The sequence below is a fragment of the Pyxicephalus adspersus genome, chromosome 12 (genome assembly GCF_032062135.1).
Source record: "Pyxicephalus adspersus chromosome 12, UCB_Pads_2.0, whole genome shotgun sequence".
Taxonomy (NCBI): domain Eukaryota; kingdom Metazoa; phylum Chordata; class Amphibia; order Anura; family Pyxicephalidae; genus Pyxicephalus; species Pyxicephalus adspersus.
This window is the reverse complement of record NC_092869.1, coordinates 20403056-20426833: the sequence shown is the minus strand read 5'-3', so window position 1 is coordinate 20426833 and position 23778 is coordinate 20403056. Positions and strand designations below refer to the sequence as shown.

General features: G+C 36.4%; 1 protein-coding gene across 5 annotated transcripts in view; it reads right to left on the bottom strand.

The window, feature by feature from the left end:
- Positions 1 to 2387: 2387 nt before the first annotated feature.
- Positions 2388 to 23778, bottom strand: part of CADM3 (cell adhesion molecule 3) — a 273426-nt gene continuing 252035 nt past the window's right edge. For 2 of the 5 annotated variants that reach the window (XM_072428592.1, XM_072428596.1), the window contains 3 exons: positions 15792 to 15812; positions 12579 to 12704; positions 2388 to 10552 (listed from right to left, as the gene is read on the bottom strand). In XM_072428592.1, coding sequence (XP_072284693.1) covers positions 10410 to 10552; positions 12579 to 12704; positions 15792 to 15812 — 290 coding nt within the window. In that variant the 3' untranslated portion in view covers positions 2388 to 10409. The remainder of the gene's footprint in view (positions 10553 to 12578; positions 12705 to 15791; positions 15813 to 23778) is intronic. The other 3 variants (XM_072428594.1, XM_072428593.1, XM_072428595.1) reach the window with 3 other exon arrangements.

Sequence of the window (23778 nt, the reverse complement as noted above, 5' to 3'; positions counted from 1 at the left end):
ATGTGATGGCGGTGTGGTATATTGGTGATGGAGGTGTGGAACTTTTGTGGCTGGGGCTTATGGCACAAGATTTTCCTATAAGATCCTGAGATGTAAATCTGACTATGATTCTGGTAAAAGTGCTCATTACATTATATTTAGAAAAAACAATGAAAACACAAAACTGTGTTTGATTTAGTGCTATAAGTAACAAATCCATATTTCCCATGAGGTTTTGGAAGGAAAAGCAATGTAAAATGCACACATTGGGCCTGAGGATACACTTTCATCAGTGAACCTGTGTGATACAGCAAACCTGAAATGGATGTCTTAAAAATCATTTTGCTATTTGTTAGCAAATGTTTTCAATCCTTGACCAGATCAATTCCAGGTTTGCTGGATGACCCAGCTTCACTGATGAAAATGTATCCTCTCCTGCTTTGGAGAGCTTTAATAAATCTGGCCCATTGTGTCTTTAAAAAAAAAGTGTCTGCTTTGAGGAAACCAATTGTGTGTTTTATACCATGATGGTATAGAAGCACCTTAACATTGTCATACCATTGCAAAACAACATTTTATGTGTTCTACAGTGTCTACAGTTCTAAAGTGTCCCTTCTCAATTCACACATAAAACTATACCACTAATACTTAAAAATCCTTTTCAAATCTTTTCTCATCTCATTAAATTGGTTTAATGCCACATTCATTTAGAAATCGAATAACATTTATCTGTTTAATTACTATTTTTCAATCAGGAGTTATACCACATAATTCTATGGAGAATGTCCTCACTAATGTTAGTGATCTAATTGCAAAATCTAAAGGCTTGTACAGTATTCCATACTCATGTATTAACCTATCTACAGCTTTCAGCTATGTTGACTACTTGAGGCTACTTCATGCTCCCTTCTCTTTATGTAGCTCAGGTGTTCATTGCATTAGTTAACTTGCAAAGACCCAAGAGTAATAATAAAAAAGTATTTTCAAATACTACCTATACCCACTTTGATTTTTTTTTCCTAGCTGCAGCAGTGGCATATCTTACGCGGTCTACAGTGAGCTGCAGGTAACAAGATATTTTTTATGGATTTTAAAGAAAACAGACATTTCATTTATGCTAAATTTATACTTTGGGGCATATGGCAATATATTACAGTTTTAAAAAAAGTTTATTTTGTCTCACTGGCTTAAAATTTGAAATATGGCTGCAAGCTGTGACAAAAACATAAAGTAGATAAGTAAGTAAAGTAGGATTTTGCTGCATGCATACTGGTATCCAGTGTTTTATTTGTGACAAATGGCACTGCTGTTTCTGACACAAAACAAAAGTTTTAAAGTATTTTGGCACAAAGATGTTTGGGCATAGATAAACTATAGATGTCAACAATTCCAATGGTATATACAGTGTGTCAGAATCCCAAACTGTATAATTGCAATGCTAATGCTAAGCAACTTAACGTTACTATAACCTCAGCCTAAACCCAAGCCCTATCCATGCCAATAACAATCAGATTTACCAAGCTCAAATGCCTAACCCTAAACCTAATCTCCAGCTCTAGTTCTAACTCTCAGCCATGTCCCTCATTAAAATCCCTAACACTAGACCTAAAACTAAACCCTTATTTTAACCCATGTTCTGCCTGTGTACCTGGGCCCAGGCAAAAGGAATGAAATTATTTACATACTGTATTTCTAGTAATAGGTTAATTGTATCAAATGGTGTCTTTGACTGACTTCTGTAGCTGCTTGTACTGTTCTTAAAGAGCACAACACATACATTGATATTGTGTTTTAAGATTCTGTTGCAATAGGATGTAGTCAGAAAGATTTTAGTTTCGTTGTTATCATAATTTCTCACAATGTTTGTAGATATATAAGTGAGTACTTGTTTTAAATGATTTTACTGCTCATAACACAATGCCCAATATTTTCAGCTATAAGGAAGCATGTAACCCATTCTTTTTGATAGTAGTTGACCAATCACCAAGCATCATTCCTGTCTAATGAGTCTAAGAGTCCAAAGCTCTTTGTAATTTATGACTTCAGCAATGTTTAGCTTACAAAGGACAGCTTACTCTACTTCTGGTAGATGTGTAGAGCAACTGAGTTGTAAGAAGGGAAGAGTATGTCTTAAAATGAACCTGTCTATTCATTCTGCATGGCAAGGAAAAGGTTCACTTTAACACAAATTCTTGCCATGTTTTAGTCATAATCCTTCTGAAAACTATAAAAGCAATCTATAACATATTATCAACTACACACATTCTGTAATGCAATATGCCTAGAAATTGTAAAAGAAAAGGATTCGTCAGTCCTAAATATCTGTAAACACAAAACCTATTGTAAACAAAAACAGGGCACACACTTGTTTGTTTTGAGGGTGTACAGATGTCAGAGACACGAACATGCACATTAGATAACCAGTGTATTATTTTGCTCCATATTAGCACTATAAACATTTTTTTAAATATAAAGACCATTAGCAAAATACCAACAAAAAATATTTGGCCATATACTTTGAACAACTGGTCTTTCAGGTAAAAAAAACATTAATTTCAAGAAAAAACATTAAAATCAGTGAGAGGGGAAAAATAACATTTGTGATCTTATGAATGGCCCCTGTCAAGGTGTGATATATTTAGCAGTGAGACAGTTCTTGGGGTGATAGGTTTGAAACAAAAAAAGGGTAAGTGAGGTTCTGAGAACTTTCACAAGTGTTTCACAATTTTGATGGCCAGATGACTGGGTCAGAGAAACTCCATAGGGTCACTTCTTGTGGTGTGTTCCTTGTATGTGGTGGATAGTACTTACCAAAGTGGTCTAAGGACAGATAACCAATGAACCAGCAACAGATTAAGGGGTGCACTGGTGTCTGATTTTGTAAGTGGCAGGAAGCTGGTCTGAATCCAGAGAAGAGCTATTATAGTACGAACTACAAGAAAAAGTGCAATGTATGCCATAACAGTAAAATGTAACATTATACAGGACATCAGCTTGCTGTATAGCTGAAGACCAGATTACCCTTACTGATCCATCTACTGCTGAAAGCATCCTCAATATGTACATGAGTTTCGGAACTATACCATGGAGCAATGAAAGAAGGTGTTCTGGGAATCATTTAATTTTCCATCATGTGGATGATTGGTGTTTATGTGAAGAAGGTAGAATGGCAGAGGCAATGGGCATATTTTATGAAAGCTCTTCAAGACTAGAGAAGATAGACTATCATAAGGGGTGATCCAGGAAACTTCATGTTTCTTAAATTAATTTGCTATTATTTAGTAAATGTTTTCAACCATGCACTAAATCCATTCCCAGGTTGCGTGGTCACCCAGGTTCACTCTTAATAGTCTATTTTCTTTAGGAGATAAAGCAGGCTGAATTAGACTGATTTATTAAAGCTACCCCAGGCTGGTGAAAATGGACTATCATGGAAGAATATAAGTGATCAAACATGAAACTGAAATGGATTTAAAAAATGGCCAACTAATAGCAAATGATTTTTAGGAAAACCATTTCAGGTTTTTTTGGATCACCCATGCTCTTTCACAATAGTCTATATTTACCAGCCTTGGAGAAGTTTATTAAATCAGGCCCAATGTGTCTAAAAAGATTTGCTGCTTATGTCCTGGTACCCAATAGCATGGGACAACTTCAGAGGTCTTATGGAATCCATGCCTCTACACGACAGAGTTGCACTGGTGGCACAGATGGGACATATACAGTAATAAACAGGTGTTTTTTCAATGATTGAAACAAAAGGTGTGCAAAGAATTACAGTTAATAAGAAAATGACCACATGCAGAGTAAAGAAGCCTGTCTCTTGTCAGCATCCTACTCTCTGAGAGGATGCAGTGATCTTTCTGCAGAGGTCCAACACAACCCCTGTTCAGTACAAACTAGAGCTTACCATTTGGCAGGGCAGGGACTTTGCTGATTGCTGACTCAGCAGGCATGTCTAATTTTGGCAGAGAAACCACTGCTTTCACACAGGCTGTAGCTGCTTTGCACGTCTTTTGTTTTGTTGCACCTGCATTATATTTATCTGATGTAAAGAGTTAAATTGGGCTTTAATTCTGCTTCTTTGCTGAATAGATATCTTGCTGTCTCAAGCTTTTTGTGTATAATTAGGAACCATTAAAATAGACTGTAAAAATGTTTAATGATTGTAGGTATGTCATACTGTTGTCATACACAACTTAATGTCATACTATCAGCCTTCACTGTGAGAATTACACAAACTAAACATTTTATTAGGCATATGTAGTCTTACATGTTGATAGTGATTGTTGTAATTAGGCTAGCATGCCACAGAACACAAAAGCTACAAGATAGTTGCAGAGACTAGAAAAATTTCTTTTTGTTCTTCATTTTATGGTTTCAGTATGGGTACGCTCCTTCTCACACAGAGCTAGTTCCAGCATGAGATAAATTGAAATTGTTGCCTCAGGTGATGCACTCTGGTGGAAGCTTTGGAGAAGATTCTTACCCCTCTTTCTGGACTCCAGCTGCCCCTTTTCCCCTTGGACAGCGGGGGAATGGAGTTAGCAATGTAGAATGTTAATGACAGCGCTAACTATGCTGTTGCACAGGGGCAGCCTTGAGAGTATTACGTGTTACAAAGAGGTGAAGAAATGCCTTCGACAAAATAATGTACACCTGCCAGTAGAATTGTATATGTGTATTTTGGAAAAGACCTAATTTCCTTGAGACAATAGGGTAATGGTCCCTATAGGTATACTAAACCACATCAAAATAATGAGCCATATTAGAATACATAAGCTTCCCATAAGATGTATTTTCACAGACTGAGTATATATAGAGATATATTTTAGAAAGGTACAAACATATAGTGAACTACATTCAGCACAGTCATTTAGACACGCATCCATATATATCAGAGTTTCCTCCCTGCAGGAAGCTCTTTCAAACCATAAAAGCAGCCATGTTTCTTTCTTCACCTACATACAAATATAGAACAGCAAATCAGACTGGGAAGCACCTGGACCATATATATATATATATATATATATATATATATATATATATATATATATATACTATATATTTGCTGCATAACAAGAGCAAGCTGACTGTAAAAAAAGATTGTGGTGTACGGAGTGGACAGAGTAATTCATCAACTCCAAAATCCAAAATAAAAAAAAACATCAGAAAACTGGTTACATCATAAAGAAAACAGTTTTTTTTTAAATTTTGGTTGGAAATGGTACATTCAGTCACCTGATACCTGATACACCTGAAAAAGTACTGGGGATCCTAGAAAGGAGCAAAACTCTGCACCCTCCTTTCCACAGCATAAAAGTCTCTAAGTTTTAGGATAACTGTATAGTTTCCCAGCTACTTTTTTCTTTTCCATTTGTTCCTGAAGAAGTTCCAGAACATTTAGTATAGCCATATAGTTCAAGCTAAACCCAAGCCAAACAACTACAGCATTACCCTACTCCAATGGGCATTTCCACCCCTATAAAGTTATCATCCTGCTTTCCCTACTTGCAGAGAAGCTTACAGTATCTGAAAACCCTTTGAAACCACAGCAATGTATCACATTCTAAATGGTTCAAAGTGATTTCTGTCCCTTCTATGAATGAGTCCTGATGTGCAAGGGGACTACTAGTAAATTAAATCAAATCAATTAAAGTCAGAATATTATAGAGATCTACTAGCAGTATTTTAAATTACATTTAGAGCTCAAGTGCATATATTTGTTTGTTTCTCAACTGACTTGCTTTACCATATAAGTCAGTGTGAATACATGCGTTATTTAAAGCAACTACTTGAGCAATACAAAGGCCAACCGAAACAACAAAGAAGCACCTAAAAGCATACCACAACTGACTAGCTTCTAAGTCTCATGAACATAAGCCCTTAAAGAGGAACTTTAGACAAAACTCTTTCTATTGTTTTGGATACATCAGGGAAGGCTACTTTTTAGGTTTTTAGCCAAGTAAGGGGATTTTTTATTAAGGACACAGACAATAATAACAAGTAGGGAGGATATAGGTAGTCTAGTTTTGCAGGTGTTTTACCTTTTTAAGTGCCCCTTATCAATATACACTTTACTCCTGGCAGAAAATTGGCATGAACATTAAAAAAGGGATTGTAAAAAGGTTAGATATTATACTTACTCCCCTCCAGTTCCTGCCTGCCTTCTTCCTGTAAGAGTTGTGGGTTGTACTCCAATTCCTGCCTCAGGGCATCTTTTCCTGAGACAGAAATCTGGAGTACTTGCCATTTCCCAGTACAAGGATGATGCCATCCCAAGGAAGGTGAAGCCAAGGGAGATGTAACTTTATATCGCTTGATCAACAACATAAAAATTTACTTCCATATTCCAAAGGCAGTTAAGGGACACAAACTTTTTTTTTGAAGTTCACATAAAATATTTTAAATAAGATTTTTTAGTGCATTAGATGCATATACAGTGCAACAAAGGGTATTTCACATCACCAGCTGCACCACCATACATGTGGTGCAGCGTCCAGGATGAATGTGATTCTGACAACTTTCAAAATCCAAGAGGGAGCAGATGTTCATCTCCTCCTCTTTTATGGGGTGGTGGCTCAGAACACAGCAATCAAGGGGAGGATACTGAGGCTGATGTGTGGGTTGCTTATGCAACACTACATAAAACTATATGGAAACATCCCGCAGCAGTAAATGGTTGAGCTAATTCATCACATTGTGAAAAAAATGTGATCTGATGAAGCGGATGAATCAAGTGACAATGCTTTTGTATTGCTTGTGGTGTGAAATACCCTTTGTTGCACTGTACATGCAATCTAGTGCACTATTTTTTTTTTAAATAATTGTGTTATCTAAATTTTAATGCTATGTATATGAATTAAAAAAAAAAAGTTTGTGTCCCTAAACTGCCTTTGGAGTATATTGTATATTCTATATCTTGGAAAACTCTTGTACTCCCTATATACAACAGTGTTAACTATATCTATCATTTTTTCCCCTAGAAGTGTTTAAGTTAATTGTTTATGCTGCTTTTCAGTAGGGAAGGGGCATTTAAATGGCAGAACTTGCACAGAACTTTATTTTTTTTTTCAGTTAATATTCTACTAGGTTTTACCAACTTTAAAAAATGATCAGATGTTTGCTTGAAGCCTAAATTCCAGAATTAAGCTAAGGTAAGGTGGGGTTTAGAGCAGAAGATGTCCCGTCTTGGATCCCTGAAAATATAAAGATGATTGTGGAAGACTGAAAAAACCAAAGTCCATTCAAAACTAGAAAAATCAGTTTTGGGTGGCATTTCCTTTAAGCAAGCCTGTACTGGAATAGATGATGCTGAGGTATACGTTCAGAGAAAACAACAAAGGTACATAGAGTATAGGCAGGAAAAGAATATATTGCTATGGCTCAACAATCATACCAAAAGAATTGTCCAAGTATTTGTATTTCCCAAAAATGTATATGTTTTTAAATGCAGTAATCCAGCAATTAGATTGCTGTAGTTTATGGCAAACAATTAGATGGGAAGTTATAGATGTAGTATTTTGAACAGGTATGCAAATGAAAAGCAAGTCTTGACTGGTTACCAAATGCATGGTGGTATCACAAGTCATTCTTTGGAGATCTTTTACGAAAAGACAAGATTGGTAACCCTACTTACAATACCAGATTTTAGTCTATGCCTGAAGGATAGAATTTGATTGGTTGTTACAGACAACATTTCTCTTCTACTTTATTCTGCTTTAAATTCCTATGTAGAAACACAAAGCAACCAATAATGAAAATGTTACAGGAAAAGCAAACCTAAGTTTAAATAGCCCCATTCCCCTGTCCATCCCATCATGTTAAAATTGCTGAAATGAGCAGAAGGTGCTCTGCTATGGGGGCTCTAAAACAATATTGGTTGTTAGCTTGCAGTCATTTTGTGAAAGATCACTAAACATAACTGTAAGACAACTGTACTGACTCTAGGCATCTGTGCACAGATTAAGTTATTTAAGGGGTTTATCATACTTGAGTATCATAACCCGAGTGGGGACAAGACTTTGGAATGTAATTTTGCCTTAGGTGATCTTTAAGTGTGAAATAGGTTGATAATAGTTTCTGTAATACAGGACATTTTTGGTACCCACATTTTGTTATTCAGTAGAGATTTTGATCTAGGTAAAACCATGCAAATCTAGAGCTGAATGGCCAGATGGACTTTTTAAAAAGAGTTTCAATGGTCTTTTCATTATGATTTTCATAATGTTTAAAACATAAGATGGGCAAACCTGACTAACATAAATTGTGTGCACTGCCCTTAGCAACGTGTAACTTTCCAGCCAATGGTCAACAATAACACTTTTGATATTCTCCAATGGAACTCTTTAAAGTGACCAACAATCACCAAGATTGTGACCACATTCTGGTGTAATTCTTCGGCCTAGCACATTTAGGATCCAGAAGGGTCTTGAGTTAGGAACATCAATCTACAAGGATACTGAATGGGTAGACTGTAACATAAAATGCTAATGATAGAAGTCCTCAAAGCATTTAGGAAGATCAACTGTAATATCTCTTCATTTGCTTGAGACATATTTTTCCTGTAAAAACATATTAGATCTTGACCTCTGCTCCTTTGGGCTGTGTTACTGATTAAACCAGATAATCTGAATCAGGTATTATTTGATTTGAGGTGAGATGATTATACTTAAAGGTGAACATAAATTTAAATTTTCAAAAGATGATTGGATAATGGTTAACTATGTATGGTACAAGCAATACAAATACAAGCAAGGGACATATGGTAAGCCACAGCAACCAATTTACTTTCCAGCATATACTTGTACATTTGCTAATTAGCAAAGCCCTTTTGCTAGGTAATATCAACACGATCTGGCTTATAACTTTCTCATAACATGTAAAGACTGATATGTATAGTCAATATGAGTCCAATATAAATAAGCATTTATTTACTATGGAAAGGTGTAATGTGCAAAGTGCAGTGTTCACAGCAAACAATCAGAAATCAGGATTCATTAGTTTGACTGTACTGTACTGCTAAGAACTAGAATCAGTTGAAATACCTGCACATTACTGCTTTCTGTGCCATGTTATTAAATAAAGATCTTTGTGAATGAAGCAACAGTATGATAGGATGGACAATGCAATGGTAACATAGTAAAGGAAAAAAACAGAAATTTATGCCAAGCCTGGTACATACAGAATATGACATAATACAGAGATTTATTGGTTAATATCAGTAACTCTTCCAGATGAATAATGCAGTCAGTTCTGTGAAAAATGAATTCCACACTGCAAAAACAACAAATAACCTCATGAGGCATTCATGTGGTAAATATGGCAGAAGGTACCACTTCTCTTGATGAAATTCTTTCTCAGACTGACTAGCCAATCAGAATGTTCCCTTACCACAAACTGCATTTGTTATGGTAGGCTGTTTGCTATAGCATTACAATATGGGATATTTTGATTGGCTGGTCATTACTCCTATCATATACAAATATATTCCATTTGAACCTGTTTTCAGACTGGGCTAATGTCAAAAGAAAAATTAAAACATAGCAAAACATTTATGACACTAAACAAATAACACTGTGCCTTTTCTCTTTAATTCTGTGCGAAACCGAGACCCTGATTAGCATAAGCCAACTCGGTTAGGGACACTTACCCTCCACCCCACCAGCATGATGGAAGCAGAGGACTTTACTGGGAGCTACACCTATAGAATGTTCCTTGACATCACTTCCCATAATCTATTGTTTCACTTAACATCTCACTCTTCAAGTGCCAGCACGGTCCTTTCTACCTTTCCCAAGCCAGAGCTAAAAGCTGCCACCGACTGCAAAAAGGATCATAATCCAAGCCATAGCTATACAGGTCTTTAAATGGAAGCTTTAATTGTGGCACCTTAGTAATTGCTCTTCAAGTATTCCTGACATATAACACTCTTCTTTCTAGAAAATGCTATCCTACCTGTTTAAATTACCCTGAAAAATAAACAAAAACACTAAATATATTTAAATATGTTTTCTCCCATTATCCCCCCACCCCCAACATTCCAAAGTAAAAAATAAAAACATAAAACTTTGTACACATCGTAAATGAAAATAAACAGAAAATATTTTAACTCACGATTATTATTTGTTTGTTAGAATAGTGCGTTCACTGAAGATATGTAGATTTAAGCAAGCAATTTTTTAACCTTTTAAAGAGTTTTTAGTAATAACTTTTGTACAAGTTTGTTTAAGAAGCATGATCTCTCAGTCGACTGTCCCTTTCTCTCCCCTCAATCCTGTTTTTGGCCCTGTTAGAGAAAGAGAGTCATCCAAGTCAAATTTTGCCAAACATTGGTATCAATTTGTTCTTTCAACGCTATTTTTTTTCCCGTTGTTAACGATTTCTTGATTTTGTTGCCGTTGTTATGTTATCGGGAGAAGGAGTTGATCTTATATGAAATATTCCTTTTTGTCATCGGTTCCGCCTTGTCCGCCCTCTGCATTAATGATGGCTGTGTCGGCATCTGGAGCATCATCTGATCCCTTGGCTTCATGAGTAAGATAGGTGCCTGAAAATGGACAAATAGACAATACTGCAACATCATCATTATCATCCTGGACTTTTTGTAGGGAATGAGGAAACTTTATAGCTTATAGGTCTTCGATTTATTCACCAGAAAATATATATCATTATTGATTTTTAAAGTCCACCATAAGATAGAGACAACTACAAGATCTGTACATTTTTAAATTTAGGTGCTGGCATGTTCACACAATGAAAAGTTTTTTGTTATTCTATGATGCTAAAAACAAGCCGATCTTTTGCAGCTATTAGCCTAAATGTTGATCACTAATGATTATTAAATTAGCCGTATCACTAGCATAAATTGCAATGTGGCAGCCAAAAGCAAACCTGTGCTCTCCCCATTTACTACAAAGCAAAAGTTTGCACTAATCTCACTCACCTTAAATTTGCTCCTGCACCAATTCATTTAGTAGCAGGAGCAGAAGGAAACGGTTTCAGGTATGAATGAACATGTGGCTCCCTCCATGTGACAGTGATAGGTCAATCAGTAAAGTCAATTAGCAGAGGCAATGAAATAATTTGGCCATTTCCCCACCCTCTTACAAACAATACTGTACATTAAAACACACCTACCTAGGCTTTCCCTGAACCTCAGACAGCTTATCTCCTGCACTGTGGACAAAGTAATTCAGCTGCCAAAGCTGCCTGTCACACTGTTCCTTTCTCCAATTTTTACCCTAGCAATCAAAGCAGAAAGGAAGGGAGAAACTAAGGCACAGATGGCAATAGGACCCTTAAAATAAGCTTCAAATGCCAGTGATTCCCTGGACCCCCTTGCATGGACAAGGCACAGGTGGACCCTCAACCATTTTTTTAACCTTAAATTGCTGGTTGTATATACAATCACATGTTCAGCACCCAGGTAACTGAAGATCTAAAGCCCTGGTGATCAAACCACAGTCTCCAAGAACTCCTGTTGCATGTCTGCAGTCTATGACCATCTTTTGTTAAATATTGGCAGTCTTTGGCTATCTCCTAAAGATTGGCTGCAGTCCCTGCCAGCTTTCTATGGGGCTACATTCAACAAACTTATGTATGGCCCCTTGGTGATTTCAGGAGCTACACTTGAGGTCCCCAAATTTAGTAAGTTCCTTTTGATGTATGTTATAGAAGATTTAGCTTTAGTTTGGTCAATGGGACACCAATAGAGTGCATTATTAGTATTGAGGGATTCCAATAGGAAAAATAAAGTGTACATGTGAATAGGAGTGGTACAGAATAGGACTGAATGTCTCATGGACAAAAAGTGAGGAAAACACTCCCACTAGGGTCACAGGCAGCAAAAAAAGTTGCTCCTGGATGTAAAAGAAATTAACCAGCATCTTAACAATCATCAATTGCTCCTCAAGATTCCTCCATTTTATCAATTCAGTACACACTTTGTTCAATATTACCGAGGCCTGATGAAGTGGGACCCTTTGAACCTTTAAAATGCATTGACTTTTTTGGATGTAAAAGTCAAGATAAAACGGAATCCATATTTTTTGTATATACTGCTTTTGTCGCTTTTCTTCCTATTGTCCTTACTCAAATATAATCTTTGGCTGACACTACTAGGAGACCTGCCTAAACAGAATCATCTCTCTACATAGATTACACTTGACTGGGAAAAATCCACTGCTTCCCAGCACTATCACCCCACACTATTCTTCTACTTCCCAAAAAGAAAGCTGAAGAGGGTCCAACCTTACCTAATTCAAATGTAAAAATGAAAGATTGAATGACATTTTAAAGTAGTTTTAAACCTGATAAGATTACCATTATGTTTGCTAAAGGACTGTGTATCATAAATAACTGTCATGACTTTTCTTTGCTTTTTAAGTATTTGCTTTTACCTTTATTTATACCTTCTTGCCTATCTGCTGCAGCAACTTTACTTTCTTTGTATATGTATGTACTCTATTGGAAACCAGTAGGACAATGCACAATTAGAAGCCAGGGCAGAGTAAGATTTGGGTTTATGTCCACTATAAGCAAGACTTATTTCTACCCCCATGGAAGACAATAAAGTTTTGTGAGATAAATGACCTTACCTTTGTGTCTGATCAAGTAGCGTGCCAAGACAATAAGAAGACAAAATAGCAGAAAGGCGATCACGGCTACAACTCCTCCAACAACAGCGTGGTCAAGACCTGAATGGGTGGGATAAGGGCTGGGGTCTAGTGGCAATGAGGAAAAGGGAAAAAAGAAACGGGAGAAAGATGAGAGTTGGGAACGGTAAAGGAAAACACATAAAAAGTAGTGAAAACACATTTTACAGGCAAAAAAAAAAATATATATCCAGGAAGAAAGAGTTGAAGCCCACACAGGATTTAGAACTTTCCAGAAAATAAAACCTTTATTATTAGAAGCTATGCACACTGGTAAGGCATGTTATGTAAGGATCTGCAGGGAAGTAAGTGAGTGGGTCTTACATGCAGCTGTGAGCAAAGAACTTCATGCAAGAACAATGAAAGACCACTGTGGGTGGTTCCTATATCCCTTGACATTGGTAATAAAGTTTGATGTCAGTTTTTCCATTCTGGTTGGTATAATATGTCTTAAGCCATAACATTTTTCAGTTTGGGACAGAGAAAACATTCAGAACTCATGCTAGATCATTGATGCTATGGCTGTTTTTTCAATTTCGCTTCACTTCCTGTTCTGTTAACAACATTGTCACTATGACACAAAGAAATCCTAAATTGGGGCCAGATGGTAATATAAGGCTAACATTGCAATGTTTTCATTGTGTCTCTGTTAAGGAGAATACCCCAAACTTTCTGTCCTTGGCTAATATGGGCTAATATGTAACATATACTTGCTACAAAGAGGTAAAAGACAGCAGAAGTGTTCTAAAGCTTCCCTATGCAATTCATAACTGGTCTCAGTTCCAATTAAAACACTAAACAAAACCAGTACGTGATTATTAAGGATAGTGATTAGCTTTGCAAATCTGATTTTCTCTGTGCCAGCTTTAGGACTCTTTAGGAGATTAGGAAAAAAAAAACAGAAGGAAATCCTAGTCACCCGTCAAAGTACCATGACTTGCACTCCATTAATGTCACCCTCCATTCGCTATTAAAAATCAGCCCCTAAATATTACTATTAGGCACAATAACCTATGGCAACCAAAATCTTACATGCACTTAACTGAATTCAGCTTGCATTTGAAGTCAGTTGAAGACACTTGCAAGGTGTTTCAAATGTACATTTGACCTATGCTACATCTAGCTGCTTTTGAAAATCCTATTGACTTGTTAGGAGGAAAATCAGTTTTGACATAATCAAAAACATATTCAAAAGCTCTGATAAAATAATTTTTGTAACTGTGAAAAAAAGGAAAATCTGATTGGCTATTACAAGCTGCTGCACATAATTTGTAATTTGTGAATTATGTGTAAACGTCATAATAAAAAGTGTCATGCAATTGAAAAATAATACAAATGTGTCTGTTAATAGTGCTTTTTAAACAAGTTAAGAAATCAATTGATAAATGCAGTTACACTGAAGTAATAACAAGCAGCAACACTTTCAATTTAAAATTTCTATTAAAAGGGGAAGCAAACTCCGGTATCTGTGCCCAAAAAGACAATGGGCAAATGAATAGACACCACAAAAAACTAATCTGTTTTTTCCCTGTTACTGACTTACCATGTCACTGCCACTCTGTTTGGAAGTGGTCATTTTGAGGGAAACTTTGCTTCCATTTATCAGAGCCTCCAGCAAGGAGACCACCATGGTACTACCAAATTACACTTCAAACCTGCTAAGACCATCGGTCAGTGGAAGCAGTGCCTTACATGATCTCACACTGTTTTGAGCCTACAGAATGAGAGTGTCTAGGCACACTCTCATGTCAAAGTGTACCACTATTTGTTTTAGTGGGAATATATGATAAAATGAACATTGTTTGGGTACTAATTAGACACAAATAATGCTCTGTAAATATCTCTGGGTTCCTATGCCTTATCTTGTTCCTCATATACCTTATTTTAGTCCCAGAGATATCACTGGTGATCTGTGATCCGTGCAATATAGACAGATCGCGGCTAATGGGAGAAGCTGTACATAGCTTCCTAGAAAAAATTGTTGGGCTCAGATTTAAAAATGCTAAAAGTGCAGAAAAATACCTGTTGAACCTACCAAAAATTCAACAAACTCATAAAATCTTGCAAAAGACTGACTATAACGTCAGTCTCTGATAAGATGAACACATACTAAATTCCTCTAGTTTCTAGTCTGGGGCTCTTGCACACAATTTGTTATCTGTAAATTTAAAGAGGGTGCCTCCATTAGATACTGATGTCCTGCACTGCATTGTTTTATGTTGGACTGGTTCACCAGCCATCTCTACATTGGAAGGGGTATGTTTCATTTGTCCAGGGTATCATTTTTTTTAGGGAGATTCTTAAAGGTAAATCTGTGTGCAGTCTCAACTGAAAAAAAACCTAACACAGATTTCTGAAAAAAAAGGAATTCAGCAGGAACAGCACACCTCCATGGATCAACAGTCTCTGGTATATTTACTTTAAAATGGTATTACCTTTATACTGCTGTTGTTCTCTTTATACATATAAATCCAAAAAATCCCAGATTTCAGTAAAAATGCTGTTGTTAGTTTATTTGTTGATAATGACTAAAGGCTGACTTTAAAGAAAATGCCATTGTTGATCACCTATTGTTAGGTGAGTAGCTAAATGTAACTTTTGTAAACTTTCTATGCTGAGAAAAATACTAGGCTGCTCCATCTGCACCCTCCTAGATCTCCTAGATGTCTGGCTTAGATTCATTGGCTTAGATTAATACTTTTTACTTCAATACCCTGGAATGTGTGTGCACATGGATGGATTGATAAATCCAGGTAGTTTTTTTACAAGAAAATTAGGATGGAGTGGGGACTTCCAGAGTTGATGTGTCCAACATTTCAACCCCTGAATTTAAAAGTACAAGGACAAAAAAATACACACATACAGATTTGCAGTCCACTGACCTATTGTTTAAAAATACTGTAGGAGAGAAAGGATGTGAAACATCCACAGAGGAGGAAAAAATGTAATTTTACAATGAACATGCATTCTGTGGCAGAAAAATCCCTTTAATTTAGGAACACATACACAGAATAACACAACAGGACCCAAGACAAATTTTAGTTCTAAGCTAATTGTAAACTAGTTAGACAACAACACTGATAAAAAATGACTGACATCTACGGGATGCATGCAGAGCTACCAGCATACACAGGGAAACTAGTAAGTGGTGGATACCTTGATAAAATGTCTGTGAGTCTGCAGGTGGGAGAGGAGGTCAATGTGGTTCACATCAGACAGTGGACAGAATAATGGAGGTTACAAAATGGAGGTAGCACAGGGAGGGAAAACAAGACAGGGTGAAATGTCAGGCAATGGATCAGCAGCAGATGATAAACAGCTGCCATTACAAACACAAACATAATATGGCTATATTAGCATACATCACAACCCACAGCAACCTAAAATTCCAAACAGAGGCTTCTATACAAAAAAAACTTCAGTATAAAAACTTTTTTTTAGGAAGTTGCAATGCACACCACATACCAAAATGTTTTATGAGTAACCCAACCTTCTGTATATCAAGGTACCTAATGATATTTGTTGATAAATTTCACCAATCTGGGCTTTTAGTTTATTATCTAATGCATTTGGGGGGATTTAAAATAAAAAACTTTTCCAAGTCTTAAAGTCACCTGTCAGCATCGACCATAAGTATTGTCTACTGAAAAGCTGTAAGCCTGCCTGCATTAGCACTGCAACAGAGTGAATCTGTGTATTGCCCATGCAGGACAAAGTAACAGGTTCACTTTTCACCCCTTACACACTGGTACCATGTACTTACCTTTCCTTTGCTCCTCAACTTCTCCAATGGCTAACACAGTAAGTGAAAATGAATCTTACATACGTCCATATCTGGATATGGCTGGTTTTCCTTCACTTCCAGGATCTCAACAAAATAGTAGTGGAACAAAGGGAAGTTACTCTGCCTAGGTGAGGCACATGTTCATGTTAAGATATCACCTACTAGGAATAGGGTATTGCTTTCTACTGTCTCCTGTGCTTCTGCAGAATGTGCAGGCGCTGTCATTATCAGCATGCTTTAAAAATAGTTTAGGTTATAGGAACAGAAAACAGTTTTTTTAGTTGTGCTTTAAAGTACTGTACTTACTTTCTTGCTCATCATAATACTAAATATCTCCCTCTGGCCTTCAAAAACTAAAGACCCATGTAATAAAACAGATACTATCTGACATTCCTCTCATTCTCAGTCTGACTTCTTGTACACAGAAGGCTCATGCAAAGTACAGAGCAGTAGTTTGCAGTTCTGGTAACAGCCTTATTTCTGGTGCACATGAGACTTATGCAAGGATATGAATGAATTTCAGGTAATTATGCTAGTAGTTTTTAAAAATTCATTCAATTATTTTTTAATAAATATTAGAATAAATGATTTTGTTTAATTTATTTGCCCCATGTTCTGAGTTCTATAAGAAAGATTGCACATAACTACACATGTCACAGGTTAAAAATGCACTGAACGTTTGCAAACATTATATGCGGTGAAAGGATTTAGTTATAGTTTCCTTGAATTCTTCTTTAGTGTATGTTAATTTTATGAATAATTAAAAAACCTAATATTAATGATCAAATTAGGACACAATAGGTAAAAAGATAAAATGAATATCAATAACGTACAGGATATTCCTGAAAGAAATATCTGTTGGAAGTTCTGTTTGTTTGCAAGTCAGAACAAAAATGACTCTCAATCAGTTATTGTTTCACAAAATGAAGCCCTTTGAACCGGTCTAGCAAAATGGCCGACCTCTTGTTCTCCTATGAGTAGAGGTTTCCATGGAGACGACAGTTGGCAAAGCCATTTTCTAGGTCTTTGTTCTAGATCTCGACAAAGGCTTCAAAGACTGCACAAGGTACATATAAAGCATGGCTCATTCCATTTTATATTTTAATTTATTTGCAGTGGATGTTTTTATCTGTATTTCTCCCTCAGGTTGACAAACAAAGAGGAAGTCAATAGATGGCAAAGCAGACTGCTAACAGAAGGAGTTAACACAATTCCTCCTCTGGCACAGATTTATGAATGAGAAATCAACAAGACACACGCTTTAGAATAAGTGTGTTCAATTACATTGGGAATTCACTTTTTTTAAAAGGTATGCAGTTATAAATAGAAAGAAATATACTTCGCTCCCACGTAATCCATGTATTTGTGCACAGCAGGGAGCCAGAAAAGCTGATAAGACTCAAGAACATTTTATATACAAGCTGTGAAGTTTAGGCAAGCGCTGAGTAAAAATGAGCTATTGTTAAATTGAGTTACAAAAATTGGAAAAGCAGTTATGATTACAGACTAAATAGACACTAATATACAGAAATAAAGCATGGTTCTAGCAGAACCATTGGACCATCCATAGACACTCTATATCATAGGCCTATCATAGCCTAGGACACAACCGTTAAACTTCATATTTGGTTATTGATGGTCTGGGTTGAAATATTGTGTCCAGTTATACACTTGTATGTGGACCCCAAAGAGATGCAGCTTAAGTTCATGTTTCCCTACACTGATAATTGGGAAGGGAACAGAAAAGATCCAATATTTCAAGGAATATGCAAGGATATGAATATACAAGGTGTGGGTCAGCCTAAAGCTTAACTTCAGCAAAACAAAATACGTTTCTGAAATACATTCATTCATTCATTCATTCATTCAGGAGCTGTTTTGCTTGCCATTAAATTTGTCATTTATTTACCACAGTCCTTAGATCCTAGAAAAAACATTGCAAACCAGAATCTACAGCTCCAAAATCTTAATAGTTTTGAAAATAATGAAAATATAGGCAAATTTGGGCTTTTTTTAAGGCAAATAGTGATACACCTTTACTTTTCTTTACAGTTCTGTTCCCGATAGCAAAGCCAGATAGATTACTTTTTTTGCCACAGTTATACAATACCGCTTGGTCACCTCCCCACCCCCAGCCAGTGACTGGACAATGAAGGAGCAGCAGAAGACTGATGAGACCATTTCTGTCATCATCAATCTTTTTTTTAGGAAAATAAAGGAGGCGTTTGACAAGTTTAATTTAAAAAGACCATTCATGCATAAAAATAGGAACATTTGAGAAAAAAAAACCTAGAACTGAAGGTTAGTTGGTTGTTGACAAATGTGGTGTCTCATTACTGTATACCTTGTTTATTTTCATTTTATTTAACTAGAACGGCTGAAACTATTTAATGTTAATAAACCTAACTCTAAAATAAATTTAACTCTAAATTATATTTTTATAAACTAATTTTAGCAGTTGCAATCCTTTAAAAGCTGATCTCTAGGATGATCCTTACCCATCCTTCTCCTCAATAATTAACTCCAAAACGCAATCTTTATTTACCTAAAGTCACGGTTATGTGACTTTTTAGCTCCAAGTCTTTTTCTTCCTATATTTAATTCCATCAGCCCCCCATTCCCCCTGCGTGACATGAACTCCTTTTATTGGTTGTCCAGTGGCAGAGTTTTTTCAGAAAAGAGAAGCAGAGTCTGCCACATTGTGTTCAACAAGGGGGGCAGTCAGGCAACTGTAGCATTGGTTTAGTGGCTCTTCTGCCTCGAAACCGGTGCTGTCACAAGACATAGGCGAACATATCTCACTTGAAAGTATTTGTGCAGACATTTTAGCGGATCTTTAGTTAAAGAAAATCCTCCAGCTTGCACCACAATCCCCCCTTCCCTCACAATTGCCCAATCAGTTGTTAATAATTCTGTTCAAATGCCCAGCATTAGTGACTCCTATTGTGAAATTGTAAGTTTCAGCCCCTTATATCAAGTCCAAGATGAAGATTCCACACTCATTTCTTTATTCTGCTTTTACAGACATTTTTCTCAAAATACTGTTTGTACTCTTCATTTATCCTTTTTTAATCTTCATCTCAATTCTGCTTTTAACCACTTTCTGAATACACGTACTTGCCCAAGTAACTGTTCAAGATATCTTTCAATAGTGACACCACACTGTACCATGGCTGCAGAATATGTTCTGGCACAGTCGCCATATATGCCTACTAGGGGCATATGTGACAGGGTGCTAACATAAATCAAGAGACCATACATAAACCCAAGTGCCCCAACAATGAAAATCATGTCAGGATTACCACATATTCTTCTGACATTACCATATAAAGTGAAAATTAGATTTTAGCTTTTTGTTTCATATGTCCATAATGGGTGTTCTTGTGTATGTGAGAGATCTTTTAAAATGCCCTTAATGTGTGTGTGAGATCTTCTTTGTAAAATCCCCCTAATATACTGTATGCACATATGTATGTGTCTGTTGTTGTGACATTAAAAGGCAGTCTAATTTGGACAGGAAGATGTTCTCATTGCTATTAAAATAAGTATAATAAATATTTAAAGAAACATCAGCAGTCATTGTAACATGCTAGTTTTATGCTGTGCATTTCATTCAGATATAGGAGTAATATGATTATATGTGAGTGGCATGACTGCTTTAGAGTATTTTCTGCTATCCCATGTTGTAAACAGATATTGTGAGATATATCCCATGGTGTCCGAGAGTTATCTCTGAAACTGAATTGCTAAACTGCAGATCATAAATGCATTAACTGGAGATAACGGAGAAATATCTTAACTATGATATACATAAGTGGAAATAGCTGAGCACTCATCTTATCTGAAAAAAAGCAGAGGTTTAAAGATGGATGCATTTTTGCTAAGAAAGCGGTTACCCTGGAAACAGAGGCTTTTTGGAAATGTGTAAGCTGCTCTGTGAGGTCAATGAATGGCTGAAATTTCTCCACGAATGAAGGGACAGGAGATTTTTGTCTATCCGCAAATGGGTCGTTTAAATTTCAGATACTTCTGTTGCAGCATGCATTATGCAAAGATTTTCAAAAAAGTTTTAAAAAAATTTTAAATCCCCCCTTTTTTTTTGTATGTGTACCATTTTTGGAGGTTATCAGTCCAGTGTCCATGTGATATCAAGGGTTTCTCTTTTTCCCACAACAACAGTCCTTAAAAAATGTCCAGGATTTTTATATAAGGGGCCATTTTGACTCTTTGTAAAACATAACTTATTAAACTTACTGCTTTATGTTACACCAATACTACAAAGGTGTCTGGACCCCAGCCCTTGAGAATTGGAGTTAAACACCCCTGTATTCCCGTACACTCTATCCCTGGCAATTACACACACAGTATATGTAGGGAGATAAAATGTGGCTATGCTAGAGAACAGACTCTTCTAATGTAGCCTCATTTTCTTTTTCTAACAAATTCAGACACACTGGGCCTGATTTTTTAAAGATTTATCTCTTTCTATTTTACTTTGTAATCTTGAGAATAGCAGTTTTGCCCCTTGGAGGCTACCCTCATTGTATTCATGGAGGAAGCTATGTTGCCACTCACAAGAGTTTAGTACTTTACAGAACAGAAATAAGATTAATCTTATATACATTTCAGCTCAAAGATGGCCATATGAACACTGCATCAAGTATTTTCTGTATATGATGAAAATATTGGGACCACTAGGCTTTAAATGGGAGCACTGGGCAAAAAGGCTAGGTAATCCATAGCAGTTACAATAAGCACATGTACAAGCAAAAATCTGAACTCTCAAATATCACAGTGACACACATGTTCTAGTAACACATGTTGCAGTGGTATTGCTGATAAATGTGTCCTGCAGTGTGTTAGGCAGCTTATTTAAATTACAGGGCTGCCTTAATGCAACACCAATGCAACATTGTGAAAAGGCCTAAAAACAATTGTTTTGGTCGCCAGACTTCTTATTCTCAGAAGTGGATTGAATAATTTTTAAATCATATATTAGGATTTACCAAGCTTTGAATGTTGTTTCTAGATAGGCCAGAAGATCTTTGCTACATGTTTTTGAACAGTGCAACTTCCCTCTCGTGCTGCAAGGTGATCTAGTGAAGCTGCAGGAGACTAACAGAAAAGAATATACTGGGGAACCATTTTCAGAAGCTGAGATTCAAAGTCATTAAGAATATTAAGGACACTAGTAAGAAGGTTTAGTCAATTGAAATGCTTTCATAATGGACTAGCATACATGTTTGTTAAAAGGCAGCAGAGGGTTAACACAGAGTCTCTATAAATTCCAACACAATAACTAACACAATTCATTCCCATTAAAAAGCCATTTTCCTGTGGAGCCCTCCCTTACATTTCTGGCATTGATTTTCTAGAGGGGGCAGAAATAACTCTTTAAATTAAACAATTGTTGGACAAATTAAATTCTGAAAGCACTCGCAGGGAAGTGCTATTAATCGATGCCAACTTCTCGCTGTTTAATACACAAACGTATTCAAAGAAAAGAGGTTTTATTCTCTTGATTAGCAGCGAAACGAAAAACTGAGCCGGAGGAAATTGATTAGGTCCGTATGATGATCATGGCACTGTTTGTAATTAGCGGAATCAAGGAGATAGGACGGAGGAGCCTGGGCCTGATCTAATGGGATTTTTGTTTTGGTTTGATAACCCAAATGGGTTCCTTTATCAAGCCAGAACACAATGGGGTAGCAGCGATACACATATTATTGGCCTGAGTTACGGATTTGAAAGTCAGTGACTTGGACACAAATGCTTTAAAGAAGCTGGTGTTAGTTCTTGACATCTTAAACCAAGTACAAGAGGCACAAAAAAGATGGAGGCTAATTAGTAATAATTCTTTATATTACCCAATTACAAGCCACATTAGGCACCCATCAACTGCCTTTCTAGTTTCAGTTACTGTTCATTAAAATGTACTCTTTTAACTACTGGCAAATTTAAAACTCTTTACACTTATAATATTTGTCATTAGTATTTTGATTTCTCCTTTTAACTACACTTTATACAATTACTTCTATTGCTTTCACTTCAGCCAAGAACGGACAAATCCAATTTACCAAAGTCTGATATCTAGCCAGGGAATTCCCCTCCCCTCAACCTTGTTCAAGCTAATTCTCTTGGCCATGTACATGAAAAAAATGAAGCTCCCCTTCAACTAAATCCACAGTCATGTGTAGCACTACTCAAGAGTCTTATTGCATCTATATTGTAGAGTGAAAGGGTCCTTTGATGTTCATTGTTTGTTTGTTTTTTAAGATAAATAAATAGGAGCAGTGCAGTGTAGGTTTTCCAATTTTGCCCAAAGGTGGGCTTTAAGCTAAGGCCTGACAAAAATCTTAAAGTCATTTTTGATCTGGTTCCAAAAACATTGTCTGGTTGATGCTCTGGTTTCCTGCATTCAACATCTTTCAAATATTTGACCCAAAACGATAATTTGGCTCAGGTACTAGGCTTATTGCCACACAACTTGGTACACAGTTAAACCAAGAGATCAGATTTACATACGGATAATTATCATTCCTAAGAATGAGTACAGCGTTTTCTTGTGGAAGGTTTTCCAATTTTGCCCAATGGTGGGCTTTAAGTTGAGGCCTGACAAAAGTCTTAAAGTCAAGTTTAGTAAGCTTTCATGCAAGCTGCTATTTCTGATCTGGTTCTAAAAAACATTGATTGCCTGGTTTTGCTCTGGTTTCCTGCATTTATTTATCTTCCAAATAATTGACCCAGAATGATAATTCTGCTCAGGTATTAGGCTTATTGCCACACAACTTGGTACACAGGTAAACCAAGAGATCAGATTTAGATCAGATAATTATCATTCCTAAGAATAAGTACAGCAATCTTTTGTGGAAGGCACTTTAACTCCAATGGCATCAGAAAATGTTTTTGCCTAGGCATCCTGACCCTAAACAATAGATGCGCTAGTAGCCATCATTAAAATAATCCTAAATGAGTATTCACCCATTTATTGCAGATGGTTTACTATGTATACATGTATGAAACATGTATGAATACATTTCTAAAGATGAAACAAACTGAGGAGATCTCCCTACAAAGTGTAGTGTATAGGTAAATGAGTAAAAGTGTAAAGTGTAATAGACATCCACATGTTGGCCTATATTTGACCCGATATTAACAGTCTTTAAACTTGGTCAGTATATCTTGGTTTGGTCTACTTTCCTCTTTCCATTTCCTCTTTACATTCTAAAGGGCCAAGGGAACCGGTTCAAGAAAAAAAAAACTTACCGTATTTTTCTGACCAGAAGTGGGGGGAAAAAGTCCCTGCGTCTTATGGTCCAAATACAGCCTACACATATGCTGTTAAAAAAAAAGTTTCTT